The 21265-nt window shown below is 45.1% G+C and overlaps 1 protein-coding gene across 1 annotated transcript in view; it reads right to left on the bottom strand.

Annotated features, from left to right (window-relative positions):
* The window catches only part of necab1 (N-terminal EF-hand calcium binding protein 1), a 106898-nt gene extending 93628 nt beyond the window's left edge, over window positions 1-13270 (bottom strand). The window contains exon 1 of the mRNA XM_071369063.1: window positions 12966-13270. Coding sequence (XP_071225164.1) covers window positions 12966-13055 — 90 coding nt within the window. The 5' untranslated portion in view covers window positions 13056-13270. The remainder of the gene's footprint in view (window positions 1-12965) is intronic.
* Window positions 13271-21265: the final 7995 nt, after the last annotated feature.

Here is a 21265-nt window from a genome sequence, read left to right as displayed (position 1 = left end):
ACTGGAGCAACGAACCACCCTTGCTGTCTCTGCCTGGCCGGTTCCCCTCTCTCCACTGGGATTCTCTGCATCTAACCCTATTACAGGGGCTGAGTCACTGGCTTACTAGTGCTCTTCCATGCCGTCCCTAGGAGGGGTGCGTCACTTGAGTGGGTTGAGTCACTGACGTGATCAGCCTGTCCAGTTTGGCGCCCCCCTTGGGTTTGTGCTGTGGTGGAGATCTTTGTGGGCTATACTCGGCCTTGTCTCAGGATGATAAGTTGGTGGTTGAAGAAATCCCTCTAGTGGTGTGGGGGCTGTGCTTCGGCAAAGTGGGTGGGGTTATATCCTGCCTGGTTGGCCCTGTCTGGGGGTATCGTCGGACGGGGCCACAGTGTCTCCTGACCCCTCCTGTCTCAGCCTCCAGTATTTATGCTGCAGTAGTTTATGTGTCGGGCGGCTAGGGTCAGTCTGTTATATCTGGAGTATTTCTCCTGTCTTATCCGGTGTCCTGTGTGGATTTTAGTATGCTCCCTCTCTTTCTCTCTTTCTCTCTTTCTTTCTTTCTCCCTTCTCTTGGAGGACCTGAGCCCGAGGAACATGCCTCTGGACTACCTGGCCTGATGACTCCCTGCTGTCCCGAGTCCACCTGGTTGTGCTGCTGCTTCAACTGTTCTGCCTGTGGCTATGTAACCCTGACCTGTTCACCGGACGTGCTACCTTGTCCCGGACCTGCTGTTTTCGACTCTCTCTCTCTACTGCACCTGCTGTCTCTAACTCTGAATGATCGGCTATGAAAAGCTAACTGACATTTACTCCTGAGGTTCTGATCTGTTACACCCTCTACAACCACTGTGATTATTATTATTTGACCCTGCTGGTCATCTATGAACGTTTGAACATCTTGGCCATGTACTGTTATAATCTCCACCCAGCACAGCCAAAAGAGGACTGGCCACCCCTCAGAACCTGGTTACTCTCTAGGTTTCTTCCTAGGTTCTGGCCTTTCTAGGGAGTTTTTCCTAGCCACCGTGCTTCTACATCTGCATTGCTTGCTGTTTGGGGTTTTAGGCTGGGTTTCTGTACAGCACTTTGAGATATCAGCTGATGTAAAAAAGGGCTTTATAAATACATTTGATTGATTTGATCTTAACTGACTTGCCTAGATAAATAAACGTGAAATAAAAAATAAAAATATCCAGCAACTTGGCACAGCCATTGAAGAGGAGTGGGACAACATTCAACAGGCCACAATCTGCCTGATCAACTCTATACGAAAGAAGAAGTGTCACATGAGGTAAATGGTGGACACGCCAGATACTGACTGGTTTTCTGATCCACATCCATACTTCTTTGTTTTAAGTTACAGTATCTGTTACCAACAGATGCATATCTGTATTCCCAGTCATGTGAAATCCATAGATTAGGACCTAATTCATTTTATTTCAATTGACTGATTTCATCATGTGAACTGTAACTCAGGTAAAATATTTGAAATTGTTGCATTTTGTAATTATATTTTTGTTCCGTGTATTAAAGACAGACGGCCAAAGACAACCTCCTGGGTATTCAGAGGGACAGGGGCACTATGCCTTTATAAACAGTACTGACCAGTGATTCATTTGTAAATAGGAAGTGACCTGGGGAGCTCTGAGGTACCGGAACGCATTAAAATAAAAATCACTTTTATAATAAAGCATTGAAATCATTATTATTGCTTTTGCGTACTGGCATAGAGAGGTAGAGTAGGGAGAGACGCTTGCAGAAGTTGAACACGAGGAACATTTTTTAGTTGCCTGGGGTCCGGGGAAAAAATCGCCCTTTATAAATGCATTTCATACAAATCTACATGATTTTTTTAGATGACTGGAGACTTTTGCAGAATCTTATGTATATCTCATCAATGATGGAAATGACAGGCTATACATTGACACTGACAAACTGAGAATCTGAGATCAATGAAAACGATCATTGTCTTGCACCAATCAATAACCTATGCCTTGGTCTGTGGAGACACACGTATTGTACATTATGAGGAGGAAATTATAGCCCTAAAACCGCATTCCAGTTTCACTGACTCACCCAGCGATGCGCAACGTCTCACTCACCCAGCGATGCGCAACGTCTCACTCACCCAGCGATGCGCAACGTCTCACTCACCCAGCGATGCGCAACGTCTCACTCACCCAGCGATGCGCAACGTCTCACTCACCCAGCGATGCGCAACGTCTCACTCACCCAGCGATGCGCAACGTCTCACTCACCCAGCGATGCGCAACGTCTCACTCACCCAGCGATGGCCAATGTTCTCGTACCTAAATCTTATACTGCTCTTGTTTAACGTTGCTCAATAGGGTCTATTTGGAAGTTGATAACGTGGTAGCCAGCAGACAGATTAGTCTTGTCTTCTCAGCAGGATCTGTTTTGGCTGACAGCAGCGATTCTATAACTTTGGCAGACGTATTTCAATCAGGGGTGCTGCTGCACCTCCAAGAACCCTCTCCCGCGGCTTTGATTCTATAAGATCACACATGATTAAGTGCAACACTGGAGAGATGAGAGTTTGCTAATGTCTATCAGAGCAGAGAGATGAGAGTTGCTAATGTCTATCAGAGCAGAGAGTTGCTCATGTCTATCAGAGCAGAGAGTTGAGAGTTGCTCATGTCTATCAGAGCAGAGAGATGCTCATGTCTATCAGAGCAGAGAGATGAGAGTTGCTAATGTCTATCAGAGCAGAGAGATGAGAGTTGCTAATGTCTATCAGAGCAGAGAGATGAGAGATGCTCATGTCTATCAGAGCAGAGAGATGAGAGTTGCTCATGTTTATCAGAGCAGAGAGATGAGAGATGCTCATGTTTATCAGAGCAGAGAGATGAGAGTTGCTCATGTTTATCAGAGCAGAGAGATCAGAGTTGCTCATGTCTATCAGAGCAGAGAGATGAGAGTTGCTCATGTCTATCAGAGCAGAGAGATGAGAGTTGCTCATGTCTATCAGAGCAGAGAGATGAGAGTTGCTCATGTCTATCAGAGCAGAGAGTTGCTCATGTCTATCAGAGCAGAGAGACGAGAGTTGCTAATGTCTATCAGAGCAGAGAGATGAGAGTTGCTCATGTTTATCAGAGCAGAGAGATGAGAGTTGCTCATTTTCTATCAGAGCAGAGAGATGAGAGTTGCTCATTTTCTATCAGAGCAGAGAGTTGCTCATGTTTATCAGAGCAGAGAGATGAGAGTTGCTCATGTCTATCAGAGCAGAGAGTTGCTCATGTCTATCATGTCTTGCTCTGGATTTTACTCACCACCACTACCTTAGATTCCCTGGTAAATGGGATTCCGGATCATGGTAAATGGGATACCGGATCCTGGTAAATGGGATAATGGATCCTGGTAAATGGGATTCCGGATCATGGTAAATGGGATACCGGATCCTGGTAAATGGGATACCGGATCCTGGTAAATGGGATACCGGATCCTGGTAAATGGGATAACGGATCATGGTAAATGGGATAACGGATCCTGGTAAATGGGATACCGGATCCTGGTAAATGGGATAATGGATCCTGGTAAATGGGATACCGGATCCTGGTAAATGGGATACCGGATCATGGTAAATGGGATACAGGATCCTGGTAAATGGGATACCGAATCCTGGTAAATGGGTTAACGGATCCTGGTAAATGGGATACCGGATCATGGTAAATGGGATACCGGATCATGGTAAATGGGATACCGAATCCTGGTAAATGGGATAACGGATCCTGGTAAATGGGATACCGGATCATGGTAAATTGGATACAGGATCCTGGTAAATGGGATAATGGATCATGGTAAATGGGATACCGAATCCTGGTAAATGGGATAACGGATCCTGGTAAATGGGATACCGGATCATGGTAAATGGGATACCGGATCCTGGTAAATGGGATACCGGATCATGGTAAATGGGATACCGGATCCTGGTAAATGGGATACCGGATCATGGTAAATGGGATACCGGATCATGGTAAATGGGATACCGGATCCTGGTAAATGGGATACCGGATCATGGTAAATGGGATACCGGATCATGGTAAATGGGATACCGGATCATGGTAAATGGGATACCGTATCATGGTAAATGGGATACCGGATCATGGTAAATGGGATACCGGATCATGGTAAATGGGATACCGGATCCTGGTAAATGAGATACCGGATCCTGGTAAATGGGATACCGGATAATAGTACATGGGATACCGGATCCTGGTAAATGGGTTCTGGAAAGAAATAGTCCGAAACACATATTTTTCCCAACGCAGTTAAGCCAAAACCACGCCCCGTTATTCAGAGAGGAGTTCTACAAGGCTTTGAGTCTCTCCAAGTCCGGAAGTGAATATCACGTAGAGAGAAATTTCAGTCACTGATTAATAACATTTTCCCTTGTATTTCAAGATTGAAAAATAACATCATGTTGTGGACCGAGCTAGCCATTAACGTCCCTTTAACGCTCAAAGACAGATTCAATGGCTGTAGCATAGCATAGTAAAAAATAAGCATATGTTTTTACCTGATAATAAGACTACTAATGATAATAAAACAACTTCAAATACCGAGCTAGTAACGTTAAGTAGTCTAGGTTAACTAAGCTGACCTTTAATTGAGGGAATTCAGCAGAGTTCTCTGAGACATATTTACAACTCATTGAAACTCTGAAAATAAATACATGGGCAAATGTTACCAAACATGATAATAGGCCTGCATTACTGTAGGCAGCTCATTGTTAAATTATCTTGGAAGGTCACTGTGTCTCTGCGCTGGTCGCCTGTGAGTGAGACAACGCTAGCTAGCCAATGGGAGCGTAGTAGAACCCCTCTCTGAATAACGGGGCCGTGGTTAAATGCGCTGGGGGAAAAAGACGCGTCCTGTGAAACTGAGAGGTGCCGGATCCCGTTCCAGCAGGATCCGGCTCAAATGAACTGGTACTGATATGTAATGTCAATAGTATTGACATTACAATTCAATATCACTCCTCACCAACTATCCATTACTAATGACCCTAACCAACAATAAACCATCTGTTGTTGCTATTATACAGACTTCTGATTGAAGCAACGCTATCTTTCATCATCACCCACAACCCCGATTATAAAACAGAATATCTAATCTACAAAACAACATGGATGTATGAGACGTTGGTTACATTAACCAGACGATGCAAATAGACGGGAATTGGCTGACAACAACAGGAAACTGATACGCTTTCATTGATGCCGAGCTTTGATGTGATTCTGAGTGGTCAGATAGCTAGCAACAATGTCAAGAAACTGCCAAGTGGGGATCCTTGATTGTTTCAGCTTCTTTCATGTTGTTCTTGATACCTTGTCTTGTCTTGAGGTGTTTTGCCTGATTTCAATCGAAACCAACCCGTCTGTTTTACCCACAACCCCATCTGTTTTACCCCACAACCCCATCTGTTTTACCCCACAACCCCATCTGTTTTACCCACAACCCCATCTGTTTTACCCACAACCCATCTGTTTTACCCCACAACCCCATCTGTTTTACCCACAACCCATCTGTTTTACCCCACAACCCCATCTGTTTTACCCACAACCCCATCTGTTTTACCCACAACCCATCTGTTTTACCCCACAACCCCATCTGTTTTACCCACAACCCCATCTGTTTTACCCACAACCCCATCTGTTTTACCCCACAACCCCATCTGTTTTACCCCACAACCCATCTGTTTTACCCCACAACCCCATCTGTTTTACCCACAACCCATCTGTTTTACCCCACAACCCCATCTGTTTTACCCACAACCCCATCTGTTTTACCCACAACCCATCTGTTTTACCCCACAACCCCATCTGTTTTACCCCACAACCCCATCTGTTTTACCCACAACCCCATCTGTTTTACCCCACAACCCATCTGTTTTACCCCACAACCCCATCTGTTTTACCCCACAACCCCATCTGTTTTACCCCACAACCCCATCTGTTTTACCCACAACCCCATCTGTTTTACCCACAACCCATCTGTTTTACCCCACAACCCCATCTGTTTTACCCCACAACCCCATCTGTTTTACCCACAACCCATCTGTTTTACCCACAACCCCATCTGTTTTACCCACAACCCATCTGTTTTACCCACAACCCCATCTGTTTTACCCACAACCCCATCTGTTTTACCCCACAACCCCATCTGTTTTACCCACAACCCCATCTGTTTTACCCACAACCCATCTGTTTTACCCCACAACCCCATCTGTTTTACCCCACAACCCCATCTGTTTTACCCACAACCCCATCTGTTTTACCCCACAACCCATCTGTTTTACCCCCCAACCCATCTGTTTTACCCACAACCCCATCTGTTTTACCCCCCAACCCATCTGTTTTACCCACAACCCCATCTGTTTTACCCACAACCCCATCTGTTTTACCCCACAACCCCATCTGTTTTACCCACAACCCATCTGTTTTTACCCACAACCCCATCTGTTTTACCCACAACCACATCTGTTTTACCCCACAACCCCATCTGTTTTACCCACAACCACATCTGTTTTACCCACAACCCCATCTGTTTTTACCCACAACCCCATCTGTTTTACCCACAACCACATCTGTTTTACCCCACAACCCCATCTGTTTTACCCACAACCACATCTGTTTTACCCACAACCCCATCTGTTTTACCCCACAACCCCATCTGTTTTACCCACAACCCCATCTGTTTTACCCCACAACCCCATCTGTTTTACCCACAACCCATCTGTTTTTACCCACAACCCCATCTGTTTTACCCACAACCCCATCTGTTTTACCCACAACCACATCTGTTTTACCCACAACCCCATCTGTTTTACCCCACAACCCCATCTGTTTTACCCCCCAACCCATCTGTTTTACCCACAACCCATCTGTTTTACCCACAACCCATCTGTTTTACCACCCAACCCATCTGTTTTACCCCCCAACCCATCTGTTTTACCCACAACCCCATCTGTTTTACCCACAACCCCATCTGTTTTACCCACAACCACATCTGTTTTACCCACAACCCCATCTGTTTTACCCCACAACCCCATCTGTTTTACCCCCCAACCCATCTGTTTTACCCACAACCCCATCTGTTTTACCCCACAACCCCATCTGTTTTACCCACAACCCCATCTGTTTTACCCCACAACCCATCTGTTTTACCCCACAACCCCATCTGTTTTACCCCACAACCCATCTGTTTTACCCCACAACCCCATCTGTTTTACCCACAACCCCATCTGTTTTACCGCACAACCCCATCTGTTTTACCCCACAACCCCATCTGTTTTACCCACAACCCCATCTGTTTTACCCCACAACCCCATCTGTTTTACCCCACAACCCCATCTGTTTTACCCCACAACCTATCTGTTTTACCCACAACCCCATCTGTTTTACCCCACAACCCCATCTGTTTTACCCACAACCCCATCTGTTTTACCCCACAACCCCATCTGTTTTACCCCACAACCCCATCTGTTTTACCCACAACCCCATCTGTTTTACCCCACAACCCATCTGTTTTACCCCACAACCCCATCTGTTTTACCCACAACCCCATCTGTTTACCCCACAACCCCATCTGTTTTACCCCACAACCCCATCTGTTTTACCCCACAACCCCATCTGTTTTACCCCACAACCCCATCTGTTTTACCCCACAACCCCATCTGTTTTACCCACAACCCATCTGTTTTACCCCACAACCCCATCTGTTTTACCCCACAACCCCATCTGTTTTACCCACAACCCCATCTGTTTTACCCCACAACCCCATCTGTTTTACCCCACAACCCATCTGTTTTACCCCACAACCCCATCTGTTTTACCCCACAACCCATCTGTTTTACCCCACAACCCCATCTGTTTTACCCCACAACCCCATCTGTTTTACCCACAACCCCATCTGTTTTACCCCACAACCCATCTGTTTTACCCCACAACCCCATCTGTTTTACCCCACAACCCATCTGTTTTACCCACAACCCCATCTGTTTACCCCACAACCCCATCTGTTTTACCCCACAACCCCATCTGTTTTACCCACAACCCCATCTGTTTACCCCACAACCCATCTGTTTTACCCACAACCCCATCTGTTTACCCCACAACCCCATCTGTTTTACCCCACAACCCCATCTGTTTACCCCACAACCCATCTGTTTTACCCACAACCCATCTGTTTTACCCCACAACCCCATCTGTTTTACCCCACAACCCCATCTGTTTTACCCACAACCCCATCTGTTTTACCCCACAACCCCATCTGTTTTACCCCCACAACCCATCTGTTTTACCCCACAACCCCATCTGTTTTACCCCACAACCCATCTGTTTTACCCCACAACCCCATCTGTTTTACCCCACAACCCCATCTGTTTTACCCACAACCCCATCTGTTTTACCCCACAACCCATCTGTTTTACCCCACAACCCCATCTGTTTTACCCCACAACCCATCTGTTTTACCCACAACCCCATCTGTTTACCCCACAACCCCATCTGTTTTACCCCACAACCCCATCTGTTTTACCCACAACCCCATCTGTTTACCCCACAACCCATCTGTTTTACCCACAACCCCATCTGTTTACCCCACAACCCCATCTGTTTTACCCCACAACCCCATCTGTTTTACCCACAACCCCATCTGTTTACCCCACAACCCATCTGTTTTACCCACAACACCATCTGTTTACCCCACAACCCCATCTGTTTTACCCACAACCCCGTCTGTTTACCCCACAACCCCATCTGTTTTACCCACAACCCCATCTGTTTTACCCCACAACCCCATCTGTTTTACCCCACAACCCCATCTGTTTTACCCCACAACCCCATCTGTTTTACCCCACAACCCCATCTGTTTTACCCCACAACCCCATCTGTTTTACCCACAACCCATCTGTTTTACCCCACAACCCCATCTGTTTTACCCCACAACCCCATCTGTTTTACCCACAACCCCATCTGTTTTACCCCACAACCCCATCTGTTTTACCCCACAACCCATCTGTTTTACCCCACAACCCCATCTGTTTTACCCCACAACCCATCTGTTTTACCCCACAACCCCATCTGTTTTACCCCACAACCCCATCTGTTTTACCCACAACCCCATCTGTTTTACCCCACAACCCATCTGTTTTACCCCACAACCCCATCTGTTTTACCCCACAACCCATCTGTTTTACCCACAACCCCATCTGTTTACCCCACAACCCCATCTGTTTTACCCCACAACCCCATCTGTTTTACCCACAACCCCATCTGTTTACCCCACAACCCATCTGTTTTACCCACAACCCCATCTGTTTACCCCACAACCCCATCTGTTTTACCCCACAACCCCATCTGTTTTACCCACAACCCCATCTGTTTACCCCACAACCCATCTGTTTTACCCACAACCCCATCTGTTTACCCCACAACCCCATCTGTTTTACCCACAACCCCATCTGTTTACCCCACAACCCCATCTGTTTTACCCACAACCCCATCTGTTTTACCCCACAACCCCATCTGTTTTACCCCACAACCCATCTGTTTTACCCCACAACCCCATCTGTTTTACCCCACAACCCATCTGTTTTACCCCACAACCCCATCTGTTTTACCCCACAACCCATCTGTTTTACCCCACAACCCCATCTGTTTTACCCACAACCCCATCTGTTTTACCCCCCAACCCATCTGTTTTACCCCCCAACCCATCTGTTTTACCCCACAACCCATCTGTTTTACCCCACAACCCCATCTGTTTTACCCCACAACCCATCTGTTTTACCCCACAACCCCATCTGTTTTACCCACAACCCCATCTGTTTTACCCCACAACCCCATCTGTTTTACCCCACAACCCCATCTGTTTTACCCACAACCCATCTGTTTTACCCCACAACCCCATCTGTTTTACCCACAACCCCATCTGTTTTACCCACAACCCATCTGTTTTACCCCACAACCCCATCTGTTTTACCCCACAACCCCATCTGTTTTACCCACAACCCATCTGTTTTACCCACAACCCCATCTGTTTTACCCACAACCCATCTGTTTTACCCACAACCCCATCTGTTTTACCCACAACCCCATCTGTTTTACCCCCCAACCCATCTGTTTTACCCACAACCCCATCTGTTTTACCCACAACCCCATCTGTTTTACCCCCCAACCCATCTGTTTTACCCACAACCCCATCTGTTTTACCCCCCAACCCATCTGTTTTACCCACAACCCCATCTGTTTTACCCACAACCCCATCTGTTTTACCCCACAACCCCATCTGTTTTACCCACAACCCATCTGTTTTACCCACAACCCCATCTGTTTTACCCACAACCACATCTGTTTTACCCACAACCCCATCTGTTTTACCCCACAACCCCATCTGTTTTACCCCCCAACCCATCTGTTTTACCCACAACCCCATCTGTTTTACCCACAACCACATCTGTTTTACCCACAACCCCATCTGTTTTACCCACAACCCCATCTGTTTTACCCACAACCCATCTGTTTTACCCCACAACCCCATCTGTTTTACCCCACAACCCATCTGTTTTACCCCACAACCCCATCTGTTTTACCCCACAACCCATCTGTTTTACCCCACAACCCCATCTGTTTTACCCCACAACCCATCTGTTTTACCCCACAACCCCATCTGTTTTACCCCACAACCCATCTGTTTTACCCACAACCCCATCTGTTTACCCCACAACCCCATCTGTTTTACCCCACAACCCCATCTGTTTTACCCACAACCCCATCTGTTTACCCCACAACCCCATCTGTTTTACCCACAACCCCATCTGTTTACCCCACAACCCCATCTGTTTTACCCCACAACCCCATCTGTTTTACCCACAACCCCATCTGTTTACCCCACAACCCATCTGTTTTACCCACAACCCCATCTGTTTACCCCACAACCCCATCTGTTTTACCCACAACCCCATCTGTTTACCCCACAACCCCATCTGTTTTCCCCACAACCCCATCTGTTTTACCCCACAACCCCATCTGTTTTACCCCACAACCCATCTGTTTTACCCCACAACCCCATCTGTTTTACCCCACAACCCATCTGTTTTACCCCACAACCCCATCTGTTTTACCCCACAACCCATCTGTTTTACCCCACAACCCCATCTGTTTTACCCACAACCCCATCTGTTTTACCCCACAACCCCATCTGTTTTACCCCACAACCCCATCTGTTTTACCCACAACCCATCTGTTTTACCCCACAACCCCATCTGTTTTACCCACAACCCCATCTGTTTTACCCACAACCCATCTGTTTTACCCCACAACCCCATCTGTTTTACCCCACAACCCCATCTGTTTTACCCCACAACCCCATCTGTTTTACCCACAACCCATCTGTTTTACCCACAACCCCATCTGTTTTACCCACAACCCATCTGTTTTACCCACAACCCCATCTGTTTTACCCACAACCCATCTGTTTTACCCACAACCCCATCTGTTTTACCCACAACCCCATCTGTTTTACCCCCCAACCCATCTGTTTTACCCACAACCCCATCTGTTTTACCCACAACCCCATCTGTTTTACCCCCCAACCCATCTGTTTTACCCACAACCCCATCTGTTTTACCCCCCAACCCATCTGTTTTACCCACAACCCCATCTGTTTTACCCACAACCCCATCTGTTTTACCCCACAACCCCATCTGTTTTACCCACAACCCATCTGTTTTACCCCCCAACCCATCTGTTTTACCCCCCAACCCATCTGTTTTACCCACAACCCCATCTGTTTTACCCACAACCCATCTGTTTTACCCCACAACCCCATCTGTTTTACCCCCCAACCCATCTGTTTTACCCACAACCCCATCTGTTTTACCCACAACCCCATCTGTTTTACCCACAACCCCATCTGTTTTACCCCCCAACCCATCTGTTTTACCCACAACCCCATCTGTTTTACCCCCCAACCCATCTGTTTTACCCACAACCCCATCTGTTTTACCCACAACCCCATCTGTTTTACCCCATAGTTGTGCACCTTCTGTTTTGTTGCCAGACAACCAACCTGTCTACAGCCTACAAAATATGTCCATTATTTAGATAGCAAGGCAAATACATGATAAAGATCTGTAGGGATCCGTGTGAAATCAAATCAGCTAATTGGTGCAGCAAGTATTGGTGGGAACGAGTTAGAAGTGGTAACACGCCAAATGATGGTCAAACAACTATGACGCACCCAGCAGGTGATGCATTAACGGGAAAGGTCAACTTTTGTCGAGCTGCCAAATGGCACCCTATTCCCTACATAGTGCACTACTTTTGGTCAAATGTGGCGCACTATATAGGGAATAGGGTGGCATTTGGAAACCAGACGTTGTCACATGAATTCACGTTATAACACTGTGTGAACTGAACACGTCTGGTGCAAGCCAGCCCTGCCAGCAGGCAGACCCTGTGGGGGTTTTACATCTACAGACACAGAGTAGTGTAATAAAACATGTAACATCATCCATCTATGTGCTACATAATATACGGTATTGAATAGATATAGTGTAAGTATACATAAATAAACGTATACGTGTATGGAATATATAGCGATACAAATAATGAATCGATGAGTTACATAAGATAAAGTAGCTAGCCTATAAAAGGAAACATCATAGCCCAAGAAGGACAGATGGGAAATATTATTGACATTTGCCAATCAAATGCATTGCATTTGTCCTGCTTGAATGAAGAGAGGTATGTAAATCAGTTAAACAATGATGATTACATTTCTTTTGTCGATTCGTCTATCGGGAAGTTATTTGAAACTTGGTAAAACTGCTAGGCATTCTGTTTTCCCCGTCGATGAACTATAGCCTACGGTCTCACAGTCACCGTATCAAGGGGAATAACGTTCAAAAGACGCATTTTTTCTGGATAAAGATTAAAGTCATACATAGTACTTACATCCAGAAATATGGACATTCCTTTTTTCAATTCCATTGGAGTGGTGGTTTCATCAGAAAGCAACTGCACCGCCTCAGAAGAACAATCCATTTTACAGGTGATCTTTTTATTTTCAATTTTATGTTGGTAATAAACTAGTTGTGTTCAGTTGAATGAATCTAGTCTAAAAGTCAACGAAAAAACGACCGAAAGATCAGCTGATATGATCCGACAGAATTCATACAACCGCTACCGCTGTGCATTTCAACTCGCGTTGCGTTCTACAGGTTGCCGTTGCGATGCGCGTCTCGGATAGAAGGTGCGACGGGAAGGAACGCGTTTGTCCGTCATAAAGGGGGAAAGATGGTGAGCAGTGGGCAATGTTTCAGTATGTCGCTTGCATCCCAATGAGGATAATTATTTATGTTTCTTATAACGATGTTACGTAAAACAAATGTAGGCCTATTGTTTTAATATTTTATATTTCAACAAGTCATAATAGGCAGGCCATAATGGATCCTAATTAGTGTAGCTGTGGGATTACTTACATATTTAATTTCACAATGTAACAAATGGTAATGTTATTTGATAGTGATGAGAGTAAATGTAATTTTACAAGATACCTTACAAATATATATATATATATTTTAAATGTAGCCTACCCCTGTTTAGGTGAATGATCAAATGTATTTAGCAAGCGTGTATTTTAGGAATAATAGTGATTTAGGAATAAGGACCAGGTAGCCTGATACAGGTTGTGATCTGACAAATTTACATAAACATAACATATAGGCCTCGGGACTTTTTCCTTAGAACAGTCTTACCTCGTTCTACTTTTTCCTTAGAACAGTCTTACCTCGTTCTACTTTTTCCTTAGAACAGTCTTACCTCGTTCTACTTTTTCCTTAGAACAGTCTTACCTCGTTCTACTTTTTCCTTAGAACAGTCTTACCTCGTTCTACTTTTTCCTTAGAACAGTCTTACCTCGTTCTACTTTTTCCTTAGAACAGTCTTACCTCGTTCTACTTTTTCCTTAGAACAGTCTTACCTCGTTCTACTTTTTCCAGACACATTTTAGATTAGTAGTCTATGCTACTAATATACGTAGAGTTCCTCCTCTGTGATTTAAAACGAGATATTCAGGAGCAACACGACTGACTGTTGTGAGACATGAGAACTCAAGAGGAGATGTGAACGCTGTAAAAGAAGCCTGTACAACAGCGCTCTCTAGTGGTGTTTTAATAGAATGCACACAAACATAAATTCCACAGATTATATCACAGTAAACAAAACATTTAAAAAAAAAAATAATCGCTTTGGTGCAATTTTCACAAGCACGTGGAACATTTTAACAACTCGTATTAAAAACTCAGACAGATCATCAAGAAGACAGTTGTTTCAAAACTCAGCACATTTTCAATTGACTAATAAGTACAACACACAAAAATCATACAGTCACTTTTTCACCAAACTGAATCAGTGTTTAATCTAGAAATACATGTTTCACATTGCAATACATGGTCATATAAAGTCAATGCCTTTCACAATGCAATGCTCTGAATGTGGATAGATAAGAGAGTTCCCTCTGATCATGACATAACAGGTTGTGACAAGAGAAATTACCATCAGGAATGATAGACATGAAATACGATGCTTTTTTTCTTAGGGGAATCTGACTTTGCTAAACAATGCTGTAAATTTGAGGGTCTCTTATAGCAAAACGTCTATTTGCCACTTCCTTGGTCGACCTTGAAATGGGACTGTATGTAGCAGTTCAGCTCCCGTCCTTCTCCTCGCCCCTAACTGGGTTCGAACCAGGGACCCTCTGCACACATCAACAACAGCCACACTCGAAGCATCGTTACCCATCGCGCCACAAAAGCCGATTGAAACGCTATAAGTGCGCACCACCGCTAACTAGCTAGCCATTTCACATCGGTTACATGTAGGTGGACACCAGAGTTGCAGAGGGATTCATTTGACATGGTTGACATCATGCATTGCGCACAGTTTGTCTTACTCTCTTAATAAGGCAATTGTCCAATAATTCTTCTTTATACCCTCTTGTTTTGAATCGTTCACATACATCTTTGGCATCTACATCAAAGGATAAATCAGAGTCACAAAAGCGCCTAATGCGAATGAGTTGGCCATATGGTAAACTATTTCAATGAAGATAACTGCTGAAATGAAGAAAGGTATATATATATATATCAGTGGAGGCTCGTCAGGAGGAGGAAGGGGAGGACCATCTTCCTCAGTGAATATCATAAAAATAAAAATAGTGAAATTTTTTAAAAGTTACCCTGTCACCAAATAATTGATTAAAACACACTGTTTTGCAAAGAAGGTCTACAGTAGCCTCAATAGCACCATGGTGTAGCCAGAGGACAGCTAGCTTCCGTCTTCCTCTTGGTACATTGACTTCAATACAAAACCTAGGAGGCTCTTGGTTCTCACCCTCTTCCATAGACTTACAGAGTAATTATGACAACTTCCAGGGGGCATCTTCTAACCTATCAGAGCTCTTGCAGCATGAACTGACATGTTTTCCACCCAATCAAATAATTAATCTAGTACTGAAAGCATAAGCTACAGCTAGCTAGCACTGCAGTGGATAAAATGTGGTGAGTAGTTGACTCAAAGAGAGAGAAAGACAATAGTTTAACAGTTTTGAACAAATTAATTTAAAAAATGAAGGAGGAGCAAGAAAAAGAAAGAGAGCTAGGTATATTTTGTAAAAAAAAAAAATTCACTTTCACTTTCACTTACTTAGCTAACAAATGCAGCTAGCTAGTTTCGCGTACTCAAACACCCGTCTCAAACAGAAGGATGTTATGTTGCTGGCTATGACTGTCCAACACTGGAACTCTTCCATTTCAAGGTAAGCTTTTGGTTTGACAAATGTATTGCCACCTGGGCCCGCCGGTGTAACTGCTAAATTGCTTACTGACTGTACACTGTAATGCATGATTGTAGCGGATTTACTAACGCGTTAGGCGTTAGCTATTTCCAAAATGGCGTAGCAGTCAGACATCTTCGTCCTGTCATGTCCCTTGTATATATCTTTTTACATCTTTTTCTTCACATATCTTTTTAAAAATATTTTCCTAAACCTCAACTTCTAAATACTCTCCTGCAACCCGCCTCACCCAATGTGGCGTGGATCTGCTTTTTTCTAAAGTAGTTATATTTACTTTGGATCTGGAATCCCTCAACTGAAGCTAAGCTACCTACCAGCTATCAGTTAGCAAACTATTGCTAGCGGTCATCAGCTAACCTTTAGCTCGGAAAGCTCTCGCCAGATCGAACAACGTGACTCAAACCAGAGCATAACCGACCTATTTCTCTCCATATCCCCGGATTCCTACCGCAAACTCTGAACATTTTCATCTGGATCTTTGCAACTAGCTAACCGCAATCCCGGGTGACTACTCCTGGCTAGCATTTCCATCCCGGAGCAAGCACCAATTAGCCTGAAGCTAGCCCGGCCAGGGCTCCTGTGCTACCACCGAAGCCCACTCCTGGGCTACAATATCCGGACCCCTTCTACTGCTGGTACGGGGCACGGAACCCCGCCGATCCTCTACGATTGGAAAACCGACATAATCTGCCCGAGGATTCCAACAGGCCCCTCAGGCGCGACGCCCGCTGAAGGCCCATTCTGCTAACCTGCTAGCTACCTAGAGCTACTTGGAACCCCACAAATTCCACGACTGGTCTATCGACGTCACCGCACGAAGAGGCAAAAACAGACTTACCCCCATCGCAACGTCTCCCAAAGGCTAACTTACTAGCCCCGGTCTACTAACTGCTAGCTTGCCTGCCCCGGTCTGCTAACTGCTAGCCCCTGCTAACTGCTTGCTTGCCAACCCGGTCTGCTAACTGCTAGCTTGCCAACCCGGTCTGCTAACTGCTAGCCCCGGTCTGCTAACTGCTAGCTTGTTTAACCCCGGCCTACTAACTGTTAGCTTGTTAGCATCGGCCTGCTAACTGTCTGAATCGCCGTGTCCCCAGTCAGCCCAACCACTCACTGGACCCATATGTTCACTTGGCTACGCATGTCTCTCTCTAATGTCAATATGCCTCGTCCATTACTGTCCTGGTTAGTGATTACTGTCTTATTTCACTGTAGAGCCTCTAGCCCTGCTCAATATGCCTAAACCAACCATGTTGTTCCACCTCCTGCATATGCGATGACATCACCTGGTTTAAACATCTCTAGAGACTATATCTCTCTCATCATTACTCAATGCCTAGGTTTACCTCCAATGTACTCACATCCCACCTTACCTTTGTCTGTACACTATGCCTTGAATCTATGCTATCGTGCCCAGAAACCTGCTCCTTTTACTCTGTTCCGACCGTGGTAGACGACCAGTTCTTATAGCCTTTAGCCGTACCCTTATCCTACTTCTCCTCTGTTCCTGTGGTGATGTAGAGGTTAATCCAGGTCCTGCAGTGCCTAGCTCCACTCCCACTCCCCAGGTGTTCTCATTTGTTGACTTCTGTAACCGTAAAAGCCTTGGTTTCATGCATGTTAACATTAGAAGCCTCCTCCCTAAGTTTGTTTTACTCACTGCTTTAGCACACTCTGTCACCCGGATGTCTTAGCCGTGTCTGAATCCTGGCTTAGGAAGACCACCAAAAACCCTGAAATCTCCATCATCAACTATAACATTTTCCGCCAAGATAGAACTGCCAAAGGGGGCGGGGTTGCAATCTACTGCAAAGATAGCTTGCATAGTTCTGTATTACTATCCAGGTCTGTACCCAAACAATTCGAGCATCTACTTCTAAAAATTCACCTTTCCAGAAACAAGTCTCTCACTGTTGCCGCTTGCTATAGACCTCCCCCTGCTCCCAGCTGTGCCCTCGACACCATATGTGAATTGATTGCCCCCCATCTATCTTCTGAGCTCGTGCTACTAGGTGACCTAATTAACACTACAATCTAAGCTTGATGCCCTCAATCTCACTCAAATTATCAATGAACCTACCAGGTACAACTCTAAATCCGTAAACACGGGCACCCTCATAGATGTCATCCTAACTAACTCGCCCTCCAAATACACCTCTGCTGTTTTCAATCAAGGTCTCAGCGATCACTGCCTCATTGCCTGCATCCGTAATGGGTCTGCGACCTAACGACCACCCCTCATCACTGTCAAACGCTCCCTAAAACACTTCTGCGAGCAGGCCTTTCTAATCGACCTGGCCGGGGTATCCTGGAATGACCTCATCCCATCAGTAGATGATGCCTGGCTATTCTTTAAAAGTGCCTTCCTCGCCATCTTAAATAAGCATGCCACATTCAAAAAATGTAGAACTAGGAATAGATATAGTCCTTGGTTCACTCCAGACCTGTCTGCCCTTGACCAGCACAAAAACATCCTGTGGCGTTCTGCATTAGCATCGAATAGCCCCCGTGATATGCAACTTTTCAGGGAAGTTAGGAACAAATATACACAGGCAGTTAGGAAAGCTAAGGCTAGCTTTTTCAAACAGAAATTTGCATCCTGTAGTACTAAATCCAAAAAGTTCTGGGACACTGTAAAGTCCATGGAGAATAAGAGCACCTCCTCCCAGCTGCCCACTGCTCTGAGGCTAGGAAACACTGTCATCACCGATAAATCCACTATAATTGAGAATTTCAATAAGCATTTCTCTACGGCTGGCCATGCTTTCCACCTGGCTACCCCTACCCCTGGTCAACTGCCCAGCACCCTCCACAGCAACCCGCCAAAGCCCCCACCATTTCTCCTTCACCCAAATCCAGATAGCTGATGTTCTGAAAGAGCTGCAAAATCTGGACCCCTACAAATCAGCCGGGCTAGACAATCTGGACCCTCTCTTTCTAAAATGATCTGCCGAAATTGTTGCAACCCCCATTACTAGCCTGTTCAAACTCTCTTTCGTATCGTCTGAGATCCCCAAAGATTGGAAAGCTGCCGCGGTCATCCCCCTCTTCAAAGGGGGAGACACTCTAGACCCAAACTGTTACAGACCTATATCTATCCTACCCTGTCTTTCTAAGGTCTTCGAAAGCCAAGTTAACAAACAGATTACCGACCATTTCGAATCCCACTGTACCTTCTCCGCTATGCAATCTGGTTTCAGAGCTGGTCATGGGTACACCTCAGCCACGCTCAAGGTCCTAAATTACATCATAACCGCCATCGATAAGAGACATTACTGTGCAGCAGTATTCATCGACCTGGCTAAGGCTTTCGACTCTGTCAATCACCACATTCATATTGGCAGACTCGACAGCCTTGGTTTCTCAAATGACTGCCTCGCCTGGTTTACCAACTACTTCTCTGATAGAGTTCAGTGTGTCAAATCGGAGGGCCTGTTGTCTGGACCTCTGGCAGTCTCTATGGGGGTGCCACAGGGTTCAATTCTCGGGCCGACTCTCTTCTCTGTATACATCAATGATGTCGCTCTTGCTGCTGGTGATTCTCTGATCCACCTCTACGCAGACGACACCATTCTGTATACATCTGGCCCTTCTTTGGACACTGTGTTAACTAACCTCCAGACGAGCTTCAATGCCATACAACTCTCCTTCTGTGACCTCCAACTGCTCTTAAATGCAAGTAAAACTAAATGCATGCTATTCAACCGATCACTGCCCGCACCTGCCCAGCATCATTACTCTGGACGGCTCTGACTTAGAATACGTGGACAACTACAAATACCTAGGTGTTTGGTTAGACTGTAAACTCTCCTTCCAGACTCACATTAAGCATCTCCAATCCAAAATTAAATCTAGAATCGGCTTCCTATATCGCAACAAAGCATCCTTCACTCATTCTGCCAAACTTACCCTCGTAAAACTGACCATCCTACCGATCCTCGACTTCGGTGATGTCATCTATAAAATAGCCTCCAACACTCTACTCAACAAACTGGATGCAGTCTATCACAGTGCCATCCGTTTTGTCACCAAAGCCCCATAAACGACCCACCATTGCGACCTGTACGCTCTCGTTGGTTGGCCCTCGCTTCATATTTGTCGCCAAACCCACTGGCTACAGGTTATCTACAAGTCTCTGCTAGATAACCTTATCTCAGCTCACTGGTCACCATAGCAGCACCCACTCGTAGCACGCGCTCCAGCAGATATATCTCACTGGTCACCCCCAAAGCCAATTCCTCCTTTGGTCGTCTTTCCTTCCAGTTCTCTGCTGCCAATGACTGGAACGAACTGCAAAAATCTCTGAAGCTGGAGACTCATATCTCCCTCACTAGCTTTAAGCACCAGCTGTCAGAGCAGCTCACAGATCACTGCACCTGTACATAGCCCATCTGTAAACAGCCCATCCAACTACCTCATCCCCATACTGTTTTTATTTATTTATCTTGCTCCTTTGCACCCCAGTATCTCTACTTGCACATTTATCTTCTGCACATCTACCGTTCCAGTGTTTAATTGCTATATTGTAATTACTTCGCCACAATGGCCTATTTATTGCCTTAACTCCCTTATCTTACCTCATTTGCACTCACTGTATATAGGCTTTTTGTTTTATTTTGTTCTACTGTAATATTGACTGTATGTTTGTTTATTCCATGTGTAACTCTGTGTTGTTGTATGTGTCGAACTGCTATGCTTTATCTTGGCGAGGTCGCAGTTGCAAATGAGAACTTGTTCTCAACTGGCCGACCTGGTTAAATAAAGGTGAAATAAATAAATAGTGAAAGTTGAAAGGTGAAAGTAAAAACATAAAAAAATAAAAAGTTCTATTAGCTACAGTTGACTATGATGTTACTTTAGCTAATATGGTGACATCAATGTAGGCTGTGTGTAGCGGTTATGATATGAAGGTTTGGAAAGGTTTTTCCGCCTTGTCACAGACAGCTGCTATGTTGTGCATTGAAGTCCACAAGCGAAGGGAAAAGGTGAGAGAGTGCAGATGCGTGAAGAAATACAACGAGCGGTTTGTCTGCCTATAAAAGTGAACTGTGTTTTGCGTGTGACCAGGGGTGTATTCATTCTGCTGATTCTGTTGAAAAACGTTTCTTTAACGTAAGCAAACGGAATGAAACGGAGATAAACATACCTGAATCTGTCCAATAGAAACTCTGGAATAATGATTACACCCTAGATCAGCTAGATACAGGTAAGAGGTTGCATGGTGTCACTGAAAGTGTCGCTGTCTGTCACCTCAAATCTTTCTCTCGACCTGTGTGAACCTACGTTGTAAACGTTTATTCGTAGTCTTAAACAGCAGCTACTCCTCTGATTTCTATCCGTTATTTTCAATACACCTCAGTGTGCAAGCTATTGCCATCTTTCTTATCCAAAACATCCAAAA

Source organism: Salvelinus alpinus, chromosome 26 (assembly GCF_045679555.1).
Source record: "Salvelinus alpinus chromosome 26, SLU_Salpinus.1, whole genome shotgun sequence".
Lineage (NCBI taxonomy): Eukaryota > Metazoa > Chordata > Actinopteri > Salmoniformes > Salmonidae > Salvelinus > Salvelinus alpinus.
The sequence above is the reverse complement of the archived record's forward strand: the minus strand, read 5'-3'. Positions and strand labels throughout refer to the sequence as shown.